Source organism: Platichthys flesus, chromosome 13 (genome assembly GCF_949316205.1).
Source record: "Platichthys flesus chromosome 13, fPlaFle2.1, whole genome shotgun sequence".
Lineage (NCBI taxonomy): Eukaryota > Metazoa > Chordata > Actinopteri > Pleuronectiformes > Pleuronectidae > Platichthys > Platichthys flesus.
Genome location: NC_084957.1, coordinates 17,677,130 through 17,698,931, shown reverse-complemented (window position 1 = coordinate 17,698,931; position 21,802 = coordinate 17,677,130). Strand labels below are relative to the sequence as shown.

At 41.7% G+C, this 21,802-nt stretch overlaps 1 protein-coding gene and 1 long non-coding RNA gene across 2 annotated transcripts in view; one reads left to right on the top strand and one right to left on the bottom strand.

Annotated features, from left to right (window-relative positions):
• nalcn (sodium leak channel, non-selective) overlaps positions 1 to 21,802 on the top strand; it is a 58,632-nt gene that overhangs the window by 3,572 nt on the left and 33,258 nt on the right. Inside the window, exons 4-12 of the mRNA XM_062403412.1 lie at positions 1,906 to 1,989; positions 2,106 to 2,245; positions 2,341 to 2,469; positions 5,442 to 5,593; positions 6,793 to 6,935; positions 7,060 to 7,164; positions 8,747 to 8,833; positions 20,011 to 20,142; positions 21,512 to 21,679. Of these exons, the coding sequence (XP_062259396.1) occupies positions 1,906 to 1,989; positions 2,106 to 2,245; positions 2,341 to 2,469; positions 5,442 to 5,593; positions 6,793 to 6,935; positions 7,060 to 7,164; positions 8,747 to 8,833; positions 20,011 to 20,142; positions 21,512 to 21,679 (1,140 nt within the window). The remainder of the gene's footprint in view (positions 1 to 1,905; positions 1,990 to 2,105; positions 2,246 to 2,340; positions 2,470 to 5,441; positions 5,594 to 6,792; positions 6,936 to 7,059; positions 7,165 to 8,746; positions 8,834 to 20,010; positions 20,143 to 21,511; positions 21,680 to 21,802) is intronic.
• On the bottom strand, positions 9,977 to 11,798 carry LOC133967789 (uncharacterized). Its single transcript, XR_009924064.1, has 3 exons — positions 11,316 to 11,798; positions 10,961 to 11,110; positions 9,977 to 10,258 (listed from the first exon to the last, which is right to left on the bottom strand). It is a non-coding gene; the product is annotated as an uncharacterized LOC133967789 (long non-coding RNA).

The window sequence follows — 21,802 nt, the reverse complement described above, 5'->3', positions numbered from 1 at the left end:
GTACCTCCCCCCCAAAAACGTGGAGGCGTGGAGAGGAGGGCGACGGGGCGACTGCTCCCCCAGCCGTGGCACGTGCCCAGCGGTTTAACCACAAATACTAATGATATCGGTGAAAGTCAAGTTTATTACCGATGTGCAGATGTCGGTAAACGAGGCGAATATCGGCCGCTACCGATGATCGGCCGATACTTCGGTGCAACACTAGATATTAGATAATTTCCCACGGCACACCTGAGGATCTCTCACAGCACACTAGTGTGCCGCGGCACACTGGTTGAAAATCACTGGTTTAAAGAGCCCGCGCAAAACATAAGATCCACACGGTTCGGTGAAGTAATTGCACGCCTTTGTTCGTGTCAGTGTGTAATCAAACATGGCCCTTATCTGGTGAGTGTTTTGGAACACACACTATTTGCAGCTTTTCTGCAGTGGAAGACTGACCCCCTAAGAGCCTCTTACAGACTCTCTCCCTCTATGTGGTAATTATGTGTGCTCAATTTTGCCGGCCTCAATAATTTTGTCACATCATGTTGAAACCTTGGCTGTTTGAGTTTTAAAGCTGCTCTTTCAAACGGACGCAGCGATTTTGGGTTGTGTTTGTTGTTTTCCATAAATATATTGGTGCGCGATTACTGTCTCCACATAAAAGCTTCCTCTTTCAGGTTTTCAGAAGGCGATGGTCGGCACTTAATGTGGGCTATTTTCAGAAATGCAAAAGACTTGGATTGGGATTATTAGCTTTGCCAAGGAGGTTATGTGAGCCCTTCACCCCTGGCCGTTTCAGAATCAGAGGCAGATCAGGGTTTATTGCCAAGTAGGTTTATAAATACAAGGAATTTGATGTGGTGTGTGTGTGTGTCAGTATAACCATAACAAATATAAAAATAGGAAACAAAATTTAATATGAAAATATTCTGAGCACCCAGCGAAGGAAAATATTTTAAATACACACTAGGAAATGGATTGTGCATTCCAGTCCTAGCCTGACATGGTCATACTCATAATTCTAGTCAGAATGTGAGTCTGAGACCGCTCCTTTGGGCTCTGATTATGGGGCGTGTTTCAACTGAACCAGGGAAAAAAATGCCTCTTCGCTCAATTGGATAGACCTACAACCGATCAGAGCAACGTTGTATGTGACGTATGTTAAGCGACACATAGTTCTTGTCAACAGAACTCAACTGCACGCACAATGAGACTAACGTTATGATTGTACTAAGTCTGAGTTAGCGAACTTACATCGACACCTATGATACTATGTTTACAACTTTTGATTCTTATCACCACATTTTGAGTGAGGTGACGTGGTTGATTACGTTACTGTTGATCAATTGTCCATCATCGTATAAAGCCCGCCCTGACAATTTGATTGGTCCGAACAGCTTCTGTTCGGGCATAGTTTTTCCCCAACGGATCAATGCCAGACCGAACTTTCCGACCTCAAATGTTGTGGGCGGGGCTAAGTTCGTCTGGCATCCAAGCTCTTCCAGTCCGTTACTGGCCAGGGGGAGTTAAAGTGTCACAGAAACAGGCTACCTGCATGCCTCTGAGTCCTGGAGACGTACAGGTCCTGTAGAGAAGGCAGGTTACAGCTGATGGATGGAGGTGAAGATGGATTCTATGATGGCAGTGGAAAAGTTCACCATTATCTGCTTTGTCAGGTTGAACTTCTTTAGCTGCGGCAGGAGGTGCATCCTCTTCTGGGCTGTTTTGGTGATTTGTTTGTTTATTTGTTTGTTTGTTAGCAAGATCACAACAAATTAAGTGGAGGTATGTTGACAGAACCTGGTGGAAGGATACAAAGTGTTCTAGTGCTCATATTAGTTTTTATCTTCATGTTCATATTTCCGAGTCTTACCCCTGTTCTTCTCACGCTTGGTGTCCCTCTTCTCTTCCTCTCCACAGGGGGACAACTCCTACGTTAAAGATCGCTGGTGTATGTTTGATGGATTCATGGTGTTTTTCATCTGGGTGTCCCTGGTGCTGCAGGTATAATGCAACATTTTACCAATTCCAGTATTATTATTGTTATAGTTTGTTTGTTTTCGATTTTTTCCCCCTGCACTGTCTTTTACTGCCCAACAATCTATTTTTCTTTGTTTCAGATGTTTGAAATAGCCGATCTTGTGGATCAGATGTCTCCATGGGGAATGTTGAGAATCCCCAGAGCGCTCATCATGATCCGGGCCTTCAGGATCTATTTCCGCTTCGAACTTCCTCGCTCCCGCATCACCAACATCCTGAAGTACGATAATGTCATGAGCGCTTATCTTACAATAAAGTCTCAAAAATTCACTGATAGTTGTACATGTATAAATCTGACACGCTTCTTCTTTGCAGGCGATCAGGGGAACAGATCTGGAGTGTATCGATCTTCCTGCTGTTTTTTCTTCTGCTCTATGGAATTCTGGGTGTTCAGATGTTTGGAACGTTCAACCATCACTGTGTTACAAACGATACACAGAAAAAGTAAAAAAAACAATTTTCTTAGTATTTCAGTACAACATTTGATGCCTTTTATTGTTTCTGCAAATTCCAACCACTGTTTGAATGTGATAACATGCATGAACAAGACATACATTCTAATATTGTGTCGCTCATAGCTCTAACCTGAACTCCTTAGTTGCACGAAACAGCCTAATGGAAGCCATCTTTCCTACATTTCATGCAGTGTAACTTAGTAAAACAATAATTATTATTTTGAACTACTATTAAGAATAATTCAGAAAATAGAAGGAAACCCTGGCTCAAGAGGTACAGAGGTTTGATTCCTGGCTTCTCCAGTCTGCATGCTTAAGTGCCCTTGGGCAAGACACTGAACCCCACTAGTTGCCAGTGTTTGATTGGCGACCAGTAGAAAAAGGCACTGTGTAAAGAAACCCTGTGTGAATGTGTGTGTGTGACGTGATAATTCACAAATCATAATGAGATGTGACTCGTAGGGTTAAGCACACTGACTGCTCAATAAGGCTAGGTGCTGTATTAACACAGTTCTTTTTATCATTTACATCTATTGAGATTTGATACCCTGCTATATACTGGACAAATGCAAGACATCAAAGTGAAACACCTATCAATTCAATGTGAAATGACTCATGTTTGAGTCAAACACAAATAACCGCTGAATACAAATGCTTCATAGTAAATTACTGGCTTTCCCACCAGTGCTGAATACTTCTTTAAGTTACAGTGAATCACTTTTGGCTTCAGGACAGCGCACAGGGCAGCAACGCTATTTTACAGTCTGCCCGTGTGAAATACTGCAAGGGAGTTGGCACTGCGTTACAGAATCTGGTCATGGTGTGATCGCTTTGAATTCTGCTGGATAGTCTGGATAATTTCTATTGCAATACGGGCCTCTTATTTTTCATGTAGCCATTTGTTTTTTATTGCATAGAATCCAGAGCATGCACTTCAATAAGCAGCTTAATCTTATTTGTTCAGTGAACTGCAGATTTTGTTATTTAATATTTAAAATCCATTGGATTCTTGCACTGGTATAATCCACATCTGGATCATAAAGACCATCTGCACCAGTTTGCTACTTACAGTAATTAACCTGCTTATCTACACCTTCTTTAACAATATTTTATTATGAGAATTAAGTCAACTAGTACACATTGATAATAAAAGAAAAGACTCGATGGGGAATATGTTAATCAGTTTGGTGTTTGATGCATATTACTGTGCTGCTTGTAGACCAGATGTTGAGGTGATTTGCCCTTTGAAAACAATCTCCCCCTGCACAGGTCATGGTTTTGCATTTAGCGAACCAATTGACAGGTCAGCCTGATGATGACAGAATCTCATTTGTGATCAATGTGCTGTGACGCATTGAACATTGAGTGGTTAGCATATTTTTGCGGCAGGATACATAGAAACAGGAATCTTGTGGGCAAGTTAGGACACAGCCATTGGGTAGATGAAAGACTGTTACAGTTTGTGCACAAGTTGCTGCACAAGTCCAGACTGTATTTGCACTGAGGGGAGAGAGAAAAGATGGAGGAAGCAGCCATCGTGGTTTAAGCCCCAGGCTGCAGGGAGAGCTAACACTAATTATAATAATTAAAATTCCCTGCATTGTCCAGCCGTTGTATTAAGCTCATTCCTGCTCAGCAGCTACTCCATCCATCTCTCCTGTTCACTAATGTGTGCCCAAGCCCCCGAGGGACACCACACACAGTTTGACCATTAGGAGCAGAAGAGACAGCATAGGACATTCTCACGTCATAGATCGGACATTTCTGTCGTGTGACGGCGGCACTTTTGGGAATAGAGTAACACACAATTGTTTGTTGCTCTATTCCTTTTCCTTAATCCCTCCTATACATATATATATATATATATATGATTTTAATGGGGTATTTCAGAAATATGTCACTCAGAGACTGATGCGCATAATCTCTGCCAGGCCACACGCCCTTGGCACAGAGTCAAACCTTCCTACCTTTTCTCAGACAAGCGATTTAGGGAGACATTTTCAGATCTGCAGATATTAGATGTAAAAGGCTTTGGAAGTGAAAATGGAATGATTTCTACAACTAATTTCATTACTGTTACTATTGATCTAAGTAGCATACAACGATCTTTGCAGTAGGAATTAGGTTTACTGAACTGAATGTAGACAATGTTTGTGTTTTATAGATTTCTTTGAAGCTGCATTATGATGTCATTATCTCTGTGTTTGGGCATTTTTCTAAATCAAAAACTCGTACGAAATTGGGCAAATATATAAAAAAAAGATTGTGTTTTTATATGATGCAACAAATTAATCAATTGTTGAGCAATATTTAACTCTTTTTTTTTACGTGACATTTAAAGATTGTGAGAAGACATTTGGAAAAGGTGTTGCATATTCAATGTGCTGAGCTCTGCACTCAAGCGATAGTTGAGGTGAGCAGAGTCTGCTAACAGCTCCTCACATTTTCAATTTCTAAACCTTTCCAAGCTAATTTTGGTTTGATCAAATTGCATATTCAGAAATAATCTTTTGTCATAAATGTAGTGTTTTAATTTCATAATATGACCAATTATTAATATCACGTCATTCCTGACCATCTGGTCTCATTCATTTATCTCCCCTTCGGCATCAAGAAAGAAAATTATTCCTTTGATAAGAGACATTGGTTTTATCCAGCCCAGCATAATTGGCTTTATTAGGATTCACCACTATGCCTCTGATTGCCCTTTGTGATAGTGCAATAAATTATCCTTTCTGATCCAGTACCCTTTAATAAACAATTTAGATGAATGTCTGGGCAGGCAATTTGAAGGCATTAATTTTCATTAGAGAAATCAAGCGGTTCCTGGACTAACACCTGTGGCTAAAAGACAGGGAGACAGGGAGAAGAGGCACAGAAACGTGTCTATATACTGAATCTCTGAATGGGAACTTTACATATACTTGGCTCTTACTAATGTATTTTTTTCCTTTTGGTTAGTAACGTGTCATGGAACAACTTGGCCATCCCCGACACTCACTGTTCCCCTGACGGAGAAGGTTACCAGTGTCCTTACGGCTTCAAGTGCATGGACCTGGAAGAGCTGGGCCTCAGCCGACAGGAGCTTGGTTACAGTGGCTTCAATGAGCTAGGTATAAACTCTACATGCATTTGGGATTTTTTGCCAATAGAAAAAAAACAGCTACAACAGTTGTGCAACAGCGTTCTTATCAGCTGAGTGTATCTCTAATCCAGTGTGGGTGCACCTAATCTGTATACAACCATGAAGGAATAATTGGGCAGTAAGTGCATATTAGAAAAATCCTAATTTTCATACTTATGAGCCGGCAAACTAACCAGTGGACCAGATAACCAGGTTGTTCCCCCGTCCTTCCCATTCTTGTGAGCACAATATCTTAGGAACACGGCGAGAGAATCCTTTTAGATTTGGCACAGATTGACTGATTCGATTTTAGTGCTGATGTTGGCCTTGGTAGTTCAAGTTTTTATATGAATGATCCTATGTATTGGAATTATTCTCTGTTCCTAAAATACTTTATTGAAGGTTTGGAGATACTATTTGTACCCACACCAACCACTACAGTTTGCCCCAAAAGACAATAACAGCCAAATGTCAGGAACTACTTCTAGGTCTTTCAACCAGAGGCTCCAATTCAGAACCGGGGAGATCATAAGAACAAGGCAATGTCGTGTTTAATAGTTTAACTGGGAGATTTAGACTGAGCTCTCAGTTGTTGTGAAACTGTGTAAAAGGGATGTAACGCAATCAGGAATTCAGTTTGTTTTGTTTGTCTTTTGTTGATTGGCAACAGAACAATATTAGATTAATATGGGATGCTGTTGCTTTCCTGATGAAATCATCGCTGTCCTAGAATTAGAGGTTCACACAGTTCAATTGCAGAAAGTACGTTAACCATAAAACTGCCAAGGGTTTGATTTTTCTTTAGTTTGGCCGACTCTGAGACTTTCCATTTTGCTTTCATGTATTTTCCAGCTTCATTTGACCAGATTTGTCAGTGACAGTGACAAAGATAGGCAATAAAGAGCAGTGCATCAGATTAATGAGTCGGCCAAAAAATTTAAAATTCAAAGTCTTGTCAGCACGCAGACGGGAACTAGGAGAGAATGAGGTTCTCTTCTTCGTTGTAGATAAAAACAGAAACTGAAGGTATTCTCCATTTGAAAGTCTGAGGGGATCCATATAATATTGAATTAGTCTGAGACTCTCAGACATCCCTGTGTTGAGCAAAACACTGATAATGACATTTTTTTCAATAACAAACTCTGCTCTTGATTTGATTGTGCATCTCTCGTGTCTCTATTTGTTTAGGTACAAGCATCTTTACCGTGTATGAGGCCGCGTCACAGGAGGGTTGGGTGTTCCTCATGTACCGAGCCATCGACAGTTTCCCTCGCTGGCGCTCCTACTTCTACTTTATCACTCTCATTTTCTTCTTGGCATGGCTTGTCAAGGTTAGAGTCTCGTAGCACTTTTCACAATACTGTCAACTCCGAGAGGACTTGGTTAATTGATACAATATAATCTATTTTCTTATTCTCCTCCCTCACACTGTCTGTTTCACTGTCCCTTTAACAGAACGTGTTCATTGCCGTCATCATTGAGACATTTGCTGAAATCAGAGTGCAATTTCAGCAGATGTGGGGCTCAAGAAGCAGTACAACCTCTACTGCTACAACACAGGTACAACTATCCCACTCAATAAACACATTTCTTGAACGCTGAATTTCTTGGTATAGAATACAAAATGTCCCCTTTAAACAAATTACATTTTAAATCATAACGGAGTCGGTCTGATAACTGTTTTTCAATGCTAGCATTGCTACTTAAACTTAAACTACTACTCACCACTTAAAATTATGCTTTAAGTAAAATCCTGTGTTATTTCCGTCATTATGGAAAACAAGCATGTGCCTCCTGCATGCTTACTGTATTCAGCTGTGACCTTGGAACCAATAATCCTTTCTCGCCAGTATCAGAATTAATTGTAATAGACATCGTAATGCCCCAATCTTTATCTTAGAGGGGAAAAGCTAATTAGCTGGGGTGTGACACTTAACTGTCACTCACTGAGGCTAAAACAATATGCCCCCTTCTTCCTGTTCCCCTGAGACGGAGGTCGGTAGGAGGTAGCCCTGGGAGACTCAACCCATGCCACACATCCCATTCCTTGACTTTGCTATGAGGTTTTTAATAGAGATTAGAATGCTAAGTAATGCTAATAAAATTACAATGGATTAATCCACTTTTCTCAGGATCAGGCTTTTTTTTCCCTTTTTCGATGAGTTGAGTTGTAATTAAAGGCTGCCAGTGAAGATGAGTTACACCAATGTCTCCTTTAAGTTACATAACTGGGTCTTTGACATTCAGGGTGTAGATACTGTTTTCCTTGTTTTGTTATATTAAAAACAAGATGAAAAGAATAGAGGATTAGATAGATTGTGATTAGTGTGAGTGATAAAATGACTCAAGAAAGAAATGATCAGTATACAATTTTCATCAAAAGCAATATAACAGCACATCAATATATACCAATATATTGTTCATGTATTGTACAAGCACAATGAGAATATATTATACATCAGTGGTTTTACTATTTATATCTATATATATGAGGTATATATATATATATATATATATATATTTATATAACTCATATTTGTAAAGTGACTCAGTGTTTGTTAATTTGGAAACAGTCTAAACTGGCAACCTTCACTCAGGAGCAAAAAATCTGTCCATAATACTACATAATATCCATATCCTCCAGCCCTAGATTTTAATGGTTTTCTACCAACCCATTTACCAAATAGATCATTGGCATTGGACTATTCTGTAGAATCCGGATTATAACAATGTCAATGATATTTCATATTGTTATTGGTTGTTTTTAACCATGGTATTAGAGTGTCAAACAGCATTTGGACATGCGTGATTCTCACAGCATGAAACTCAAAGACTGCTAACACCACCAGCAGGTCTTGTGAGTTTGAGAGTCCCTGCTGGGAAATTGATTTGTGTTTTTTCCTAGTGTCAGGTCCTGAGGCCCACACACTGTATTTAGTAACTATCTTACTGTTTTGTGTTGGTCTGAAACTGTGTGTAAGATGCCTTCAGCTTCTTTTGTGGTCACAGATGTTTTCAGAAGATATAGCCAAAGGGAGAATGTGTGTGTTTGAGTTCCGTCCACTACTTTGAATGGTGTGTCAATTTGGTGTGTGTGTGTGTGTGTGTGCTCTGCCCCTCATGTGCTGTCCTTGTGCCACAGATGTTCCATGAAGACGCTGCTGGGGGATGGCAGCTTGTTGCTGTGGACGTCAACAAACCACATGGCCGAGCGCCTGCTTGCCTCCAGGTAAACACACCGCATAATTAATATGCTGCTGATGCCGTCGGTGTGAAGTGTTACTTTCTTCCTGTCTCACACACAAACAAACACAAACTTGCAAGCATAAGTCTTTGAAACATGTTCAGCTCATGTGAAAGGTTACTCCTGAACATGCCTCATTCTAATCTTACCTGAGCCAGGTCACCTGAGCTGTGTGTGAGTGACATTTTGATTCTCACGTCTCCCTTGATGATGAAATACTTTGTAATAATAGAGAAACAGTAAACCTCTTCTCTTTGACACGTGCATGTATTATCACCTCATTGTTTCCACATTTGTTTTCTCATCAGTGGCCATGTCAAATGTGTAAGCGATTGGATTTTAAACGAGAGGAGGCTCTTGTTCGATGTGTTGAGGTGCACTAATGATGTTGCCCCAGTGATGGATGAGTTTTAAATGATGGACTCCACTGTCGCCCGCCTCGTGGTCGGTGTGATCCAAATGGTTGGGCTTTAAAGATAAGCTGAAAGCAGCAGGCGCCTCGTACAGCTGGCCCACTGTTGATATCGGGCAATGTAAAAGGTCCAGGGCCCCCGCTGTGAGAGACTGCCAGTAGAGACGGCAGCTATGGGGGGGAAGGATGGCTGTCAACAAACTCTCAAACACCAGAGACTTTGGGCAGAGAAGAAGGGAAGAAATGAGTGAGAAAGGCCGTGGAATATGAGGTATTCCCGTTAAAGCCGCATGTCCCCCAGAGCCTCATCATCAGTTGGAGGAAAGATTTAGATAGAGGGATAACCAGAGGGATAAACACGGCTGACTTCCCTCCAGGCCTCATTCTGCCTCTCTCTGTCTCATTCCCTCATACTAGGATAGCCATTATTGTCTCCCTGTGCCCAGAAGAGGATCACGTCCGACAGCTGAATGAAGGGTTAACAGATTGACTGAGAGAATCATTAGGCCAGGTTGAGATCAACAGAAACACTGACTCAAGGACATAGCTTTCATTGCATTGAGACCGTGGAAGTGAAGTTTTCAAATATGGAGGCAAAAACTACACAAGGATGTCGGGCAGAACCCTAATACATTTCATAGTTTCTGCTTTTTATTTGTGCTACTCTGGCAAGAGAAAGCATTTCAATAACTTCACATTTATCATAATGTGCAGTGTCGTTGCACCTTTTGAACTCATGGATTATTATTATCAAAGGAGATTTCTCACTGCTGCCTTTAGTTGCACACGCACATAATTGCAGACCTGTGCAGTTTTTCAACGCAGCACTTTTTGAAGTATGAGCGGTGCCTCAAGGACGAGCGTGTGGAGCAGACGTCCTGTGAGATGGACGTAGCTTCACAGAGTTTTAATGGGTCAGACTGCAGGATGGCTCCCACCTCCGTCACATGGATCGTTTCAGCTCTGGGCCGTGGCCCAGAAACGATGATAGATGCCTCCTGCCAAAGAGAGCCGGACATGTGAAAAGCACGGTAGACAGACAGACATCCTGAAAAGGAATAATCATCCTGCTGTTTGTTGTTTTTGATAATAATATCAGGGGAGTATGTTTCATAATAACACCAGTGCTACACGTAATGCAGAGTTTCAGAGTGGGAGAGAAGAACACATGTGTCAGAGAGGTTAAAGGACCTAGCAGATCTTTGTTATTGAACCTGATGTGTGACTCAGCTTGTAGTTGGAGCTCTCTTGACACTCTAGCAGTCCAGTCGGTGAGAAGAGCCATGCCAATCGATGATTCTATTGAACCACTAAACTATGATCAATAGCAATGTTGTGTGTTAATTGAACTTTTCCTTGCTGTATGGTAAGGATTATGTAACGACTGTCGTCATTGCAAACAAACTGTGGTTGAGTTATTGTTAGGATTCTATGAGTTACAGCAGATTTATCAGTTTGTCGGCCGATGTGAGTCTCTGGCAGAGGGCTGGGCGATATGACTTCAAATCAATATCACGATTATTTCAAACGTTAACCTTAATGAACGATATTTAAAAATGAAAATGTGTACAGACGACACTCATTACAGTGTTACTGATGAAAGTCTTCACGAGTTAAAACATATCTTTTATATATTAATTCCCATTATTTTAAAGATTTCTGATACATCGATTATGTAGAATTAGACTCAAAGTACTCACTGGTGTTGGTTGTTCACCACAGAGACCAAGATCAATATCCTCTTGAAGCCTTTCAACATGAGTGGATTGATTATTTGACATGATCTCCAGGATTTAACGCAGTTGCTTAAGAGGGAGGTTGTAATTTCAGGTCCAGTTGATATTGGATTTCTTGAGGATGTAACATGTCAAGAATAAGGGAAACTTTAAAAATGTTTATGCTGCAGAAGTTGCATTATCACCTAATTTGTCACATATGATTTTTTAGAAATCAACTCTCTAGAGTAACACAGTGATGGATAATGTGAAGGCAAGGGCATACCTGTGTGTCTGTATTTTTTCAAGGACAGAAAGGGTGAGAGAATTAATATTTTACCTCTTTCTGCTCTGTGATGCTGCCATAGATGGTGTGATAGGACATGTCACATTATGGCTCCATCATTTTCGATTAGTGATGGATATCCCCGGCTTCCTCTCTGTTCAGGCTCGGCAAGCACCTTATTTCATTGCTTTTTCATCCGTATCAGGATGGAGCAATGCTAGCTGAGTAGACAGGTAGAGTGAAGACAGGCAATGCAGGTCCAGCCTGCAGGGCCATCTGCGAGTGCCGGGGAAGGGAAGTGTGAGTTTTTGTTCTGCTCTGCCTGGCTCCAGAGTAATTGGCCGTCAAATGATTAAAATGTTTCAGGGCTGGCAGGCGGGCGCTATCTACAGACAGGCGGCCCGCGTGTTTCCTGCCGGCAGCTCCACAGATACCCGTCGGCCTGTCTTTTAAACCACCTGTATGCGTCTGGTCAAGCCTTTGTGTCCCACTGTCAGCAGTGCAATCTGCCCGTGTTGACGTGTGTCCATTTGTGCGTGGGTGGGTCTGTCTGGGTCGAACGGGCTGCAGCAGTTGGAGATAACACATAATTGATAAACCATCTGCTCTCTTTGGAGACAGAGAGGAAAGCTACAAACGGAAAATATATCTAGTTTATTTATTGGCAAGATTCGTTATGACTTAATGCTCATAAACTTAGGGATCTTATATTGAATTTAGATCAGGTCTGAGAATCTCGATAAATGGATCAACTTCCAATGCCATTTAACGTCAACATTTTGTTAATGCATCATTCATCCCCCTACACAGTATTTGTACCCTGTCGATTGCTTTATATCTATTCAAAGTGCAGGCATTCTTTTTGTTCTTTAGTGCTTACCTGCGTCTCTCAGCTTTGTTCTCGTGGTAGCAGTGGAGGTTAATGAAGCATCCTGTTCCTTTCCCAACAGACCTGATCTTCTAATTAGCCCCCAGTGCTCCACAATGCCATAATTATACTGCAGATTAGAGCTTTGGCTGCTATAAGCAAAAATAGAAGATGACACTTTATAGAGGTGCACCCCGCTGGATAAAATAAAGTATTTAAAACGCTGCAAAGACAGAATAATAAAGACGAATTCCATTTAAGTATATTCAAATCCAAATGTGACCCCTAAGAAAGGGTAGGAAACCGGTGGTAAATGGTGCCTACCTCTAGTAATCCAGGAGGATCATGTGATTCATTTTGCATTGACCCTTCGGCAAAGCGCAATCCCCGCGTCTCAGTCCTCTGGTCACACAGCTAAATACATAGTGATGGATAACCCAGTAGCTCACTGGGGGGTACTGAGGTCCAAGGAATTGAACACCTTTTTGAACTGTCCCTCCAAAGCCAGAGGTTATCGATTCTCTGGAACCCTCCTTTTCCTCCCCTGCCACCGATCTTTGCCCTCTGGATCTTCCTGGTGACACCTCTCGTATCCATTTAAGCTCACACAGACAGAAACACACACACACACGCACACACACTGAGCAATGGCTAAGGTCAGTTTGTCTCTGAGTGAAAGGAGAAGGAGGGCACGGAGAAAAGGGAAATCGGTTTGAAAGGAGAAGAAGTGAGGATTCTATTATAGATGGAGATAGGAAGAAGAATGCGAAACAAAGAATGTTGCAGGAGGAGAGTTGGAAAAGATGCGACTGGCCCTGTGAGATCAGCATTCGACTGTATCCGATTGATAACTCGGGCTGGACAACAATCAGCAAGTTCCTCATATAGTGATATATGCTGAAATAAAATAAATCAAACATCTATAACGGAGAGCCAGACAGGAGAAGGACGCAGGGGTGGCAAAGCAGATATTATAAAGAGTAGGAGGGTGCAGACAGGCACGCCATCATGTTTTATTAAGACCAGTTTTCCAGCCAGAGACATGAGTCAGCCTACTCTAGTCAGGGCAGTAATAATTGAAGGGGCTCCCACTTTGTTGGATCCTCCACCCTGCAAACCTTTACACACCCACTCCCTAAGCCCAAAGCTTTATCGTATCCACACGTCGAGCCTTGTTAGAACTCTAAATATCATCATTTGTTTCGTTGTGCAGCAAATGCCAGTGCCGAGACTGAGGAGATGGAAGTCAAGTGAAGCAGCCTGAAATCCCACTCAGCTTCTTCTAAATCTCAGTAAACAGCACAAGAGGAAACTGTCGCCGGAGCTTGTGCCAGAACGCCGCCGATGCCTGTTGGTGACAATTCCTGTGTGAACGCTGTTATACCCTGCCAGCTATGTGCACATGTGCTACGCGCCTCATGTATGGGTGGAAGGAGCATTTGTCCTCCTTGGCAGCCTGAGTGAACAGACGGAGCACGAGGAAGCGGTCATTTGTCTGTCGGCCTGCCTATCTGTCAGCGTCGTGTTACAGTTGCATCCGCCACTGGAAGTGGATGATGCATAATCCCACCCACCAGATGATCAGTGGATTCATGGGCACAGCTGAAAGTCTGTCTCACCTCTAATGCAGTTTGTGTCACACTGACCTGACAGCCTTTAGACAGCGAGACTTTGTTGCACTGTTTAAATTGGCTGGGCACAGAAAGAACCCCAAGTTCCCAGACAAGAGGCCAGGAGGTTTGATGAAAGAAGCATTTTTCTCTCATCATTTCTCTGTACTCTTTTCAAGAAATTACACCCAGAGTCCGCTGTTTCCCCTAAACAATTTAATTGTCACTTATAATCACTTATTTTGATCTACAACACTGCATGCATACATAATTTCTGTCACATGCACTAAAAAAATATGTACATGCTGTATATTTCAGGACTCACTGATAAGATTTTGGTGAGAAAAAGCATTTTTTTTGCGATGTGAATGCAATATCTCAGGAATACCTTCAGGGAACCTTTAAAAAGGTCGTACCAACAGTCACTTTGACTGAAAGATGAAATGATTAGTTTGGTGGTGGAAGGTCAAAGCTCAAAGTCCACTGTGTCCTTACAAAACATGATTTGGGTCTTGTGAACGCAACATGTGGGAATTTCCTCAAATTTAGCCCAAATGTTCACTTGAACACGAAGATGAAAAGATTAGATTCGGATGTAGAAAATAAAGGTCACAGTGACGTCTTGAGTCGGATAAAAATAAAAGTTGATTCAAGATGCACAGATTGGCAGAGGCTTACAACCGGAGGGCAGCAATTTTTGTTTGTTGTTATCAGACAGATTGATGATACCAGTGCTCATTGACTAAATACAAATGCCACAACTTAATGTGTAGCTTCTGCTTGCACCACTTCAACGTGTGTGCGTGTGCGTGTGCGTGAACACAGCGAGCACCTGGTGTTTCAAAGACACAGCCACAGGCAACACAAATAAATAGCATCCATCAAGCAAGTGGGAAAGGATTTCACAGACGTACGAGCTAAGAAACATCAAACAGCAGGGGAGAGCCATCTCGTCCCGCAATTGATGCTGTTAGATTGATTCTGACATCTTGAAGCCCCGTCTAGAGAAGCAGTACCATCAGCTGCATTGGACAAACTAGGCCATTTTGAACCGGGAACGATGAGGAGCGTGTTATCTGGTGAATGCACAATATCTTGAATCATTTTGGTGAGAAGAGGGGAATGTGAGGTAAAGATTTAAAGGTTACTCTGGGTGGGCCAGCTGTATCCCCATATGACTCAGCTCGCTCCCAAGCGTTCTAGCCCGTTTGATTCCTAACATCTGACAGAGAATATGGGCAAAGTCAGGACCTTGAGAAAATCAAGCATTTCATATGCCCAAGCATCTACTCTCTGTTCCCGGCCAGTCGGCCTCTGTCTCTCACATTCCCTCCCTCACACACTTACACACTTACACACATACACACAACTCTGTTCAGCTGAAACACCCATGGGGGAGAGCGTCTGGGTGCTGGAAATGTCAAACTGCTTTGTCACGTCCTATCTCAGTCAGCGAGTCTAACCACTGTGTGTGGAGAGTGGGCATATGTGTATGTTCTGCAAAAAAAAGCGGTGATAAGACAAGTTAGTAGAAACAGTTAAAAGGTTAATGACACCAGATTTTGAAGGTTGTCCTATAAATGCTAGAGTATATTTAAACCTAGACTCACATCCCACCTGCTACATGCCAAAATCTGTTTACTCTTCTACATTATACATATTACTTGCATCCTTGTTGATCTCATGATGGGCCCAATGGTGTGACTGACTTCTCCTTCTGCCGGAGGCTCTGTCATCATATTTGTCTGGGTCTGGACTTCGACCTTGGTTCCCGTGGCAACTGCCAGTGTGGAGGGGGCCAGTTGCTTTTTTTCAGTTTTTATCAGTGCCCTCTTCAGCTGAGCTGGAGGCAGACAGGGAACGATGGTTTTTAATGTCTGAGCTGTGACTGACTTGTGGAAATTCTACTTGAAGACCTGACGATAACAAATAGTCCCTCAGAAAACATTTTAATAGGCTTGTTTTCCTTGTTTGGAAAAAATAAATTAGTTTTTTGTTCTTTTTATACAGCTGTTAATTCTTACACTATTGCATTATATAAAAGAGCTGCTTAATTCCAGCTGAAAATCTTGTTTTTGGTACCATTGACTACAACCCGCATTGGCATACTTTGGGCTATGATTAAATATTTCACTCTTATGCATCTTATTAACAAATGGTATAGAATAGGTTACAACTGTACTTTAACCACTAGTTAGAGGCAATACAATTATTACCTAAATACAAACATTGATATTTAGGCACAGACCAGTCAAATCCTTGGGTGGTTCATTAGTATTAAACAATATAAACTAGAATGCCACTCAGTACAGCTTATACCTCTGCTAAGGCCCAGCATTCCTCTTAAGATCAATCAAACTGCAAAAAACATCTCTTATATCAGTCACCTACATATGCATTTTGTTTTGCCTTAAAAAATCTAGGTGGATTATTCATTGGGACATTGGTGTCACTCCCCTATCCAGATCTACCCCAAAATTGAAAGGGTTTTTCAAGTTTCTTGGAAATGTCTTTAGTAATTTTGCATAATCCTGCTGATAATCCTACAGATCATGATAAAACCACAGCCTAATTGGTGGAGTTAATAATGTATTTTGCACATTTTGATTCAAAATATTCTTAATCCAGGATTAAGCCCGAAAACCCTTACTGACCTAAAGCTGATCTATAACCAAGTCTTGTTTGAGAGTCAAGACTTATCATGGTTAGCTTAAAAGCAATTCTATGAAAGGAGACTTTGCACACTTCCCCTCTACAGTTAGATTTTACTCAAGCAACTCAAACTACTCGGGTTAGCTTAAAGACAGATTGTGATCTTTGTAAAATGAAAAACCAACCCTGACAGGCAGGAGATGGGATGTCCGACAGTGGGCTCCAATGTCAAAGTCCCACACTTTGTTGACCAAAGCATTCTCCCTGACCTCTGTTCAAGGACATTTAGTGTTAAATTTCTGTGCTCCTGTCAGACAACAGTCATTGTTACCATGACTGTGAGCTTCCTTTGTCAGTGAGGACAGGGTCTCTGAATCTAGTAGGTACTAGTAAGAGTATAATAATTCTTTGGGGTTCCTAAAACATCAATACATCATCTTATTTCATCAATTTTGTTCTCTCAGGTAGTTTTATCTACAAATTTCATCATCACCTATTTTCAAAACACAATAGAAGAATCAGAGCTTCTAGACGTACAAGTCTGCACAGTAAATGTGTTTGTGTGTAGGAGGGTGGATGGCACCAGTCCCATTTTCCTGGGGTGAATTCAGTCTTTCCAGCAATTCTTCAAAAAGAGCCTTCATCGGGCTTCGAGTCTTCATCTCCTTTTTCACATTTTTCCAACCTTCCTATTGCCTATCTCACATGTACGTCTTTTTTTAGGGTAAGCGGCTCTACCCACTCACAGGCTGCTCGTTCTTCCACACACATGCAATCCATAGCTGTAATCACATCTGTCATATTGTCTCCAAAGGAAAGCCAAGTTATGGTGTTTCTCTAAACGACTCGTGCAGGTCTTTTTTCTTCGCTTTCTTTAATGTCATGATTGTTTCCATCATGTCATGTTGTTGTCGGTGTTCAACGGCGCTGCTGTTCCCACAGGAAATAACATACACACATCTATTCCCGTCTTTCCCCTCTTGTTTCCAGCTGCCTGAATACAAGCTGATTCTGCTGTCTGGGTGGATATTTCTCCCAGCAGCCGAAGAAAAGGCTCCTGATTGCTTTGAATTTCCTCCAGTTTAACTACCGGCCCTCTCTGCCTGTTACCACTTTTCAATATAGAACACAGTCTATAGTTGGCAAGCCCAGACAGAAATAGTTTACCACGCCTGTCATGTATTTTCCTTTCCAGCGTTTGACCTCTAGCTTGTGTTCTCTTAAACCGCTGATTTGACTGTGTATGTGGATTTATATTCTTGATCGTTTCTGGAATAGTTTTGGGTACATGTTTTTTTTTTCAGTCGGTGTGGTGATCCTTTCAGACCATGTATCACTACAGATTGTAATGCAATGTATGAGCACTCAGAAATGCATGCCTCTGCCAAGGCCCAGCATTCAATTAATTACGTCTGTATTTTTATTTGGATCTTAACCAGATTGCGCACACTCATAGATATGGCCCCTAAACTTTTTTTAAAATTGAGAGCCGTGACTTATTTTCTGAGGAATCGAGATTGAGTGAATAACACTCAATCTTGCAGTGTTAAATAACATGGAAAATGGGACCTTTCCTGACCTACACAGCATTGTTCCACCAAGTCAAGTGGTAAAACATCCCAAAGTTTTTGTGTAATCCTCCAAAATAATAAACAGACAAACAAAACCCCCTTGGCTGAGCTAATACCTCTCACTAGCCTGGATGCCAGACGAACTTAGCCCCGCCTACAACATTTGAGGTCGGGAAGTTCGGTCTGGAGTCGCTCCGTTGGGGAGAAATTATGCCCGACCGGGCCAATCAGATTGTCAGGGCGGGCTTGATGCGATGATGGACAGATGATCAATGGTAACGTAATGAACCACGTCATCAAAGTGCGCTTGGGTTGAATTCGTTTTCAACAACCATCAAAAAACATGCCTGCCGCTGGAGAGCTGAGATGTGTAGATGCTGCCATTGAGTCTGTTTTAGAAGACATTGACAGCGCATTCATTTTGAAAGAGGCACCGCTAATCCCTATCGCGCCGGCGCCTGGATGTCACACCGGACACTGAAGCCACGCTGAACCCGCCGGGCAGCACTAATAATATCACCCGTTGATCCAGTAGTATAAAAGCATATACTTACTTGTTGCTCCAACATTAAGCAACAGCGTCCCAACACTTGTCTTTCTTGGTGTTGTCTTTATACAACATGTTCCGAGGATCATACAACTCACTGTACTTCTCCACTTCAATTATTAATTTAATGTCATCCATGTTGAAGAACTTCTCTGTTTGCTCCGGAGAGTAGAGGGTAAATGACGTATTCTCCACTCAAGCCTATGTGGAGAATATGTAGCCCCCCTCTCTCTCTTTTTATCTTTATCACTGCTTGTGTGGCTGTAGTGGATGGGCAGAGGGGGACATTTGATAATGTCATTGGTCAAATTAAAACTCCAGGACAACAGAAGTGGACTTCAAAGGGTGGGATGCATATTTGATCATTTATATCATATAAAATATGTCATCAATATCGTTTAAAATAATTTTTCAGGGTGTTTCCTGCTGCGATACACACGAGTCAAGCGCAAAAAATTTACTCGTTGCCAAAACAATCGCTGCACGGCACGAGGCAGCCTTGGCGCAGCGTGGTGCTTCAGCCTCCGGTGTGACCAGCACAAAGGTTTAACATGGGAGTGGATGGGAGCCAGCTGTAATTTAAGGCTTGACGCTGCACTGAAGCGTCGCTTCGGCATCGCTTCAGCGTCCGGTGTGAACTCGGTGTTAGTAAATAACTCACAATGCGTCGCTTAACATACGTCACATACTACGTTGCTCTGATTGGTTGTAGGTCTATCCAATTGAGACAAGAGGCATTTTTTTTCTGGTTCAGTTGAAACACGCCCCATAATCACAGCCCAATGGAGCGGTCTCAGACTCACATTCTGACTAGAATTGTGAGTATGACAACGTCAGGCTAACCTCTCACCAGTATGAGACACAAAGCTGCAGCACTCAAATGTTCAGTGTGTAGAATGTACACCCCTCACCTCACCCTCCCCTTCCAAACAGTAGAGAGAACCTGTGGTAGCCTTCAGTTATCATAAAAACTCAAAAGGTATTTAGTTTGTCCAGTCTGGGCTACTGTAAAAAACATGGTGGCCTCCGTCAAGAGGAATATAAAGTATGTAAATATAAAGGGGCCATTCTAAGGTAAAGAAAACAACAATACAATTAAGATGATCACACAATTGTGAAAACATCACTAGGATTATTTTATATTCAATTACTGCCAATAGATCCCTTTCAACTAATATTACAGACTGGACCTTGAAAGGTTATGGATCTCGACTCAAACAAACATGTAAATATGTTTTTAGACTGTTATTTCCACTCCATGGTACAATGTAATGCACCTGTCTTGTCTGATTCACAACCTACAATTAGACTGGCAATTATTCATCAGATGATGCTGTTATTTATCATCACCTTGTTACCTGCTCTTATCCGAACATCAATTTATTCAAGTTCAGTGGTAAACAAACCAAAGTAGCCCTTTTCTTGTGTTATGTGCTTCCTCTTTGCAAATTGGGTGCACTCTACATTGATCACAATTGGATGTTGCTCTGTTCCCACACAGCAATTGATGCGGTCCTCCGTGTTCCACATGTTCATCTTGAGCATGGTCGCTGTGGACGTCATCGTTGCCGCTAGCAACTATTACAAAGGCGAGAACCACCGGAGGCATTACGACGAGTTTTACCTGGCAGAGGTGAGAAATCTTCTGTTATCGTATTTTCATTACCTGTCTTTTCTTACAATTCAAAATGGCCACTTAAAGTGTATCTTTTGTAACATTATTTTAATTTTAGGTCATGATTAGCATGAGTCCCTTTTTACAGTCGTGGTCCTTCCAGGGAATTGTCCTCTGAAAATATATTGTTGTGTAATTGAAATTTAATCCTGCATAATCTGATTGAGACTGCCCCATCCACTCACACGAGGCACGATGCCACAGGGGATTTAGGATGTTTACCACTTTATAGTCCATACATCTGTGTATGAATTCTTGTTTAGTGGGATCAAGATAAATGTGTTTTAGTTGCATTCACAGACTCATTATATTTAATTGTTCTATTTATTTTATCATTTTTACCTGAACCCAGTTTACCCACCTTTCCCGTAGCCTTCAGACCTCTCTCTCACATACAGCTGAACTGTGGAGATACAAAAAAGGGAAAACCCATAGACGCCATTAGCCTCCCTCACTGCCTCCACTCGAATCATACAGCCATCGATCTGCGGATTTGTTCCAATTTCCTTGAGGGCCATGAAGAGAAAATAGGAAATGGAGGCACTGGGTTTAGAGTTAAATGGAGAAATATACATTTAAGTGTTGGGGTGCCAATTTTCTTCTCTCCCTTTTGCTTGCTCAAGACAGTGGTGCATCCTCCAGTGATTTACGATTGAGCCAGATTTAAAAGCATAAACTTAATATATAGATGGACAACGCAGCTCCACTTCCTCCCGCAATTCAGAGATTAAGTTAAATTTATACGAGTGCCGCCATCGCCGCATTTGAAGCCAGATTCTAAACCGTAGCGATCAGGGGATGGAGCCGCAATAGTGGGGTACCGTGTCATTCAGGACATTCCAACCCATGTATAGAGCATCAAATAATTAAGTAAAACCAACTTACTGAAAAAAATGAAAACACTTAAAAATAACATCAGTGTGATCAGAACTAGCAAAATGAAAGAAACCATCCTTGCGAATTTGGTTTAGGTTGTACCATCAATTTACATGAAGGAGGTGGGACTTATGACCTACACTGCAGTCAGCCACCATGTTGAGATCGAGGCACTTTATTTTAATATTTGTGGAGCATCATGTCGTCCACCTTTAATACAGTCTAAAACGATATGATTGGAATTGATGTATTAAGAGATATCCTGAAGTTCAGTCCCTGCTGTTTGGTCCAAGAGCACAACATCCTGTGAGCTCACTGAGGACTATCATTTTAATCTGTTAATATCTTCCAAATTGTATACTGATTTCAAAAGTGATATGGATATCACAATATCAGACCAAAATGTCACATTTAATGTTTCAAACTTTCTATTTTCTTCTTTCCACTCCAGGTTGCTTTTACTATCTTATTCGACCTGGAGGCTCTTTTGAAGATCTGGTGTCTGGGCTTCACTGGCTACATCAGCTCCTCTCTGCACAAATTTGAATCTCTGCTGGTGGTGGGCACCACGCTGCACATCTACCCTGACCTCTACCACTCCCAGTTTACCTACTTTCAGGTATTGATGCACGTACAACACTTTTAAGCACTTGCTTGATTGCATGAATATACATGAGACTCGTCCACACTTGAAGAACAGAAGCTGTGACTCACTTTGTGACATTTATTCCCAGTGACCATG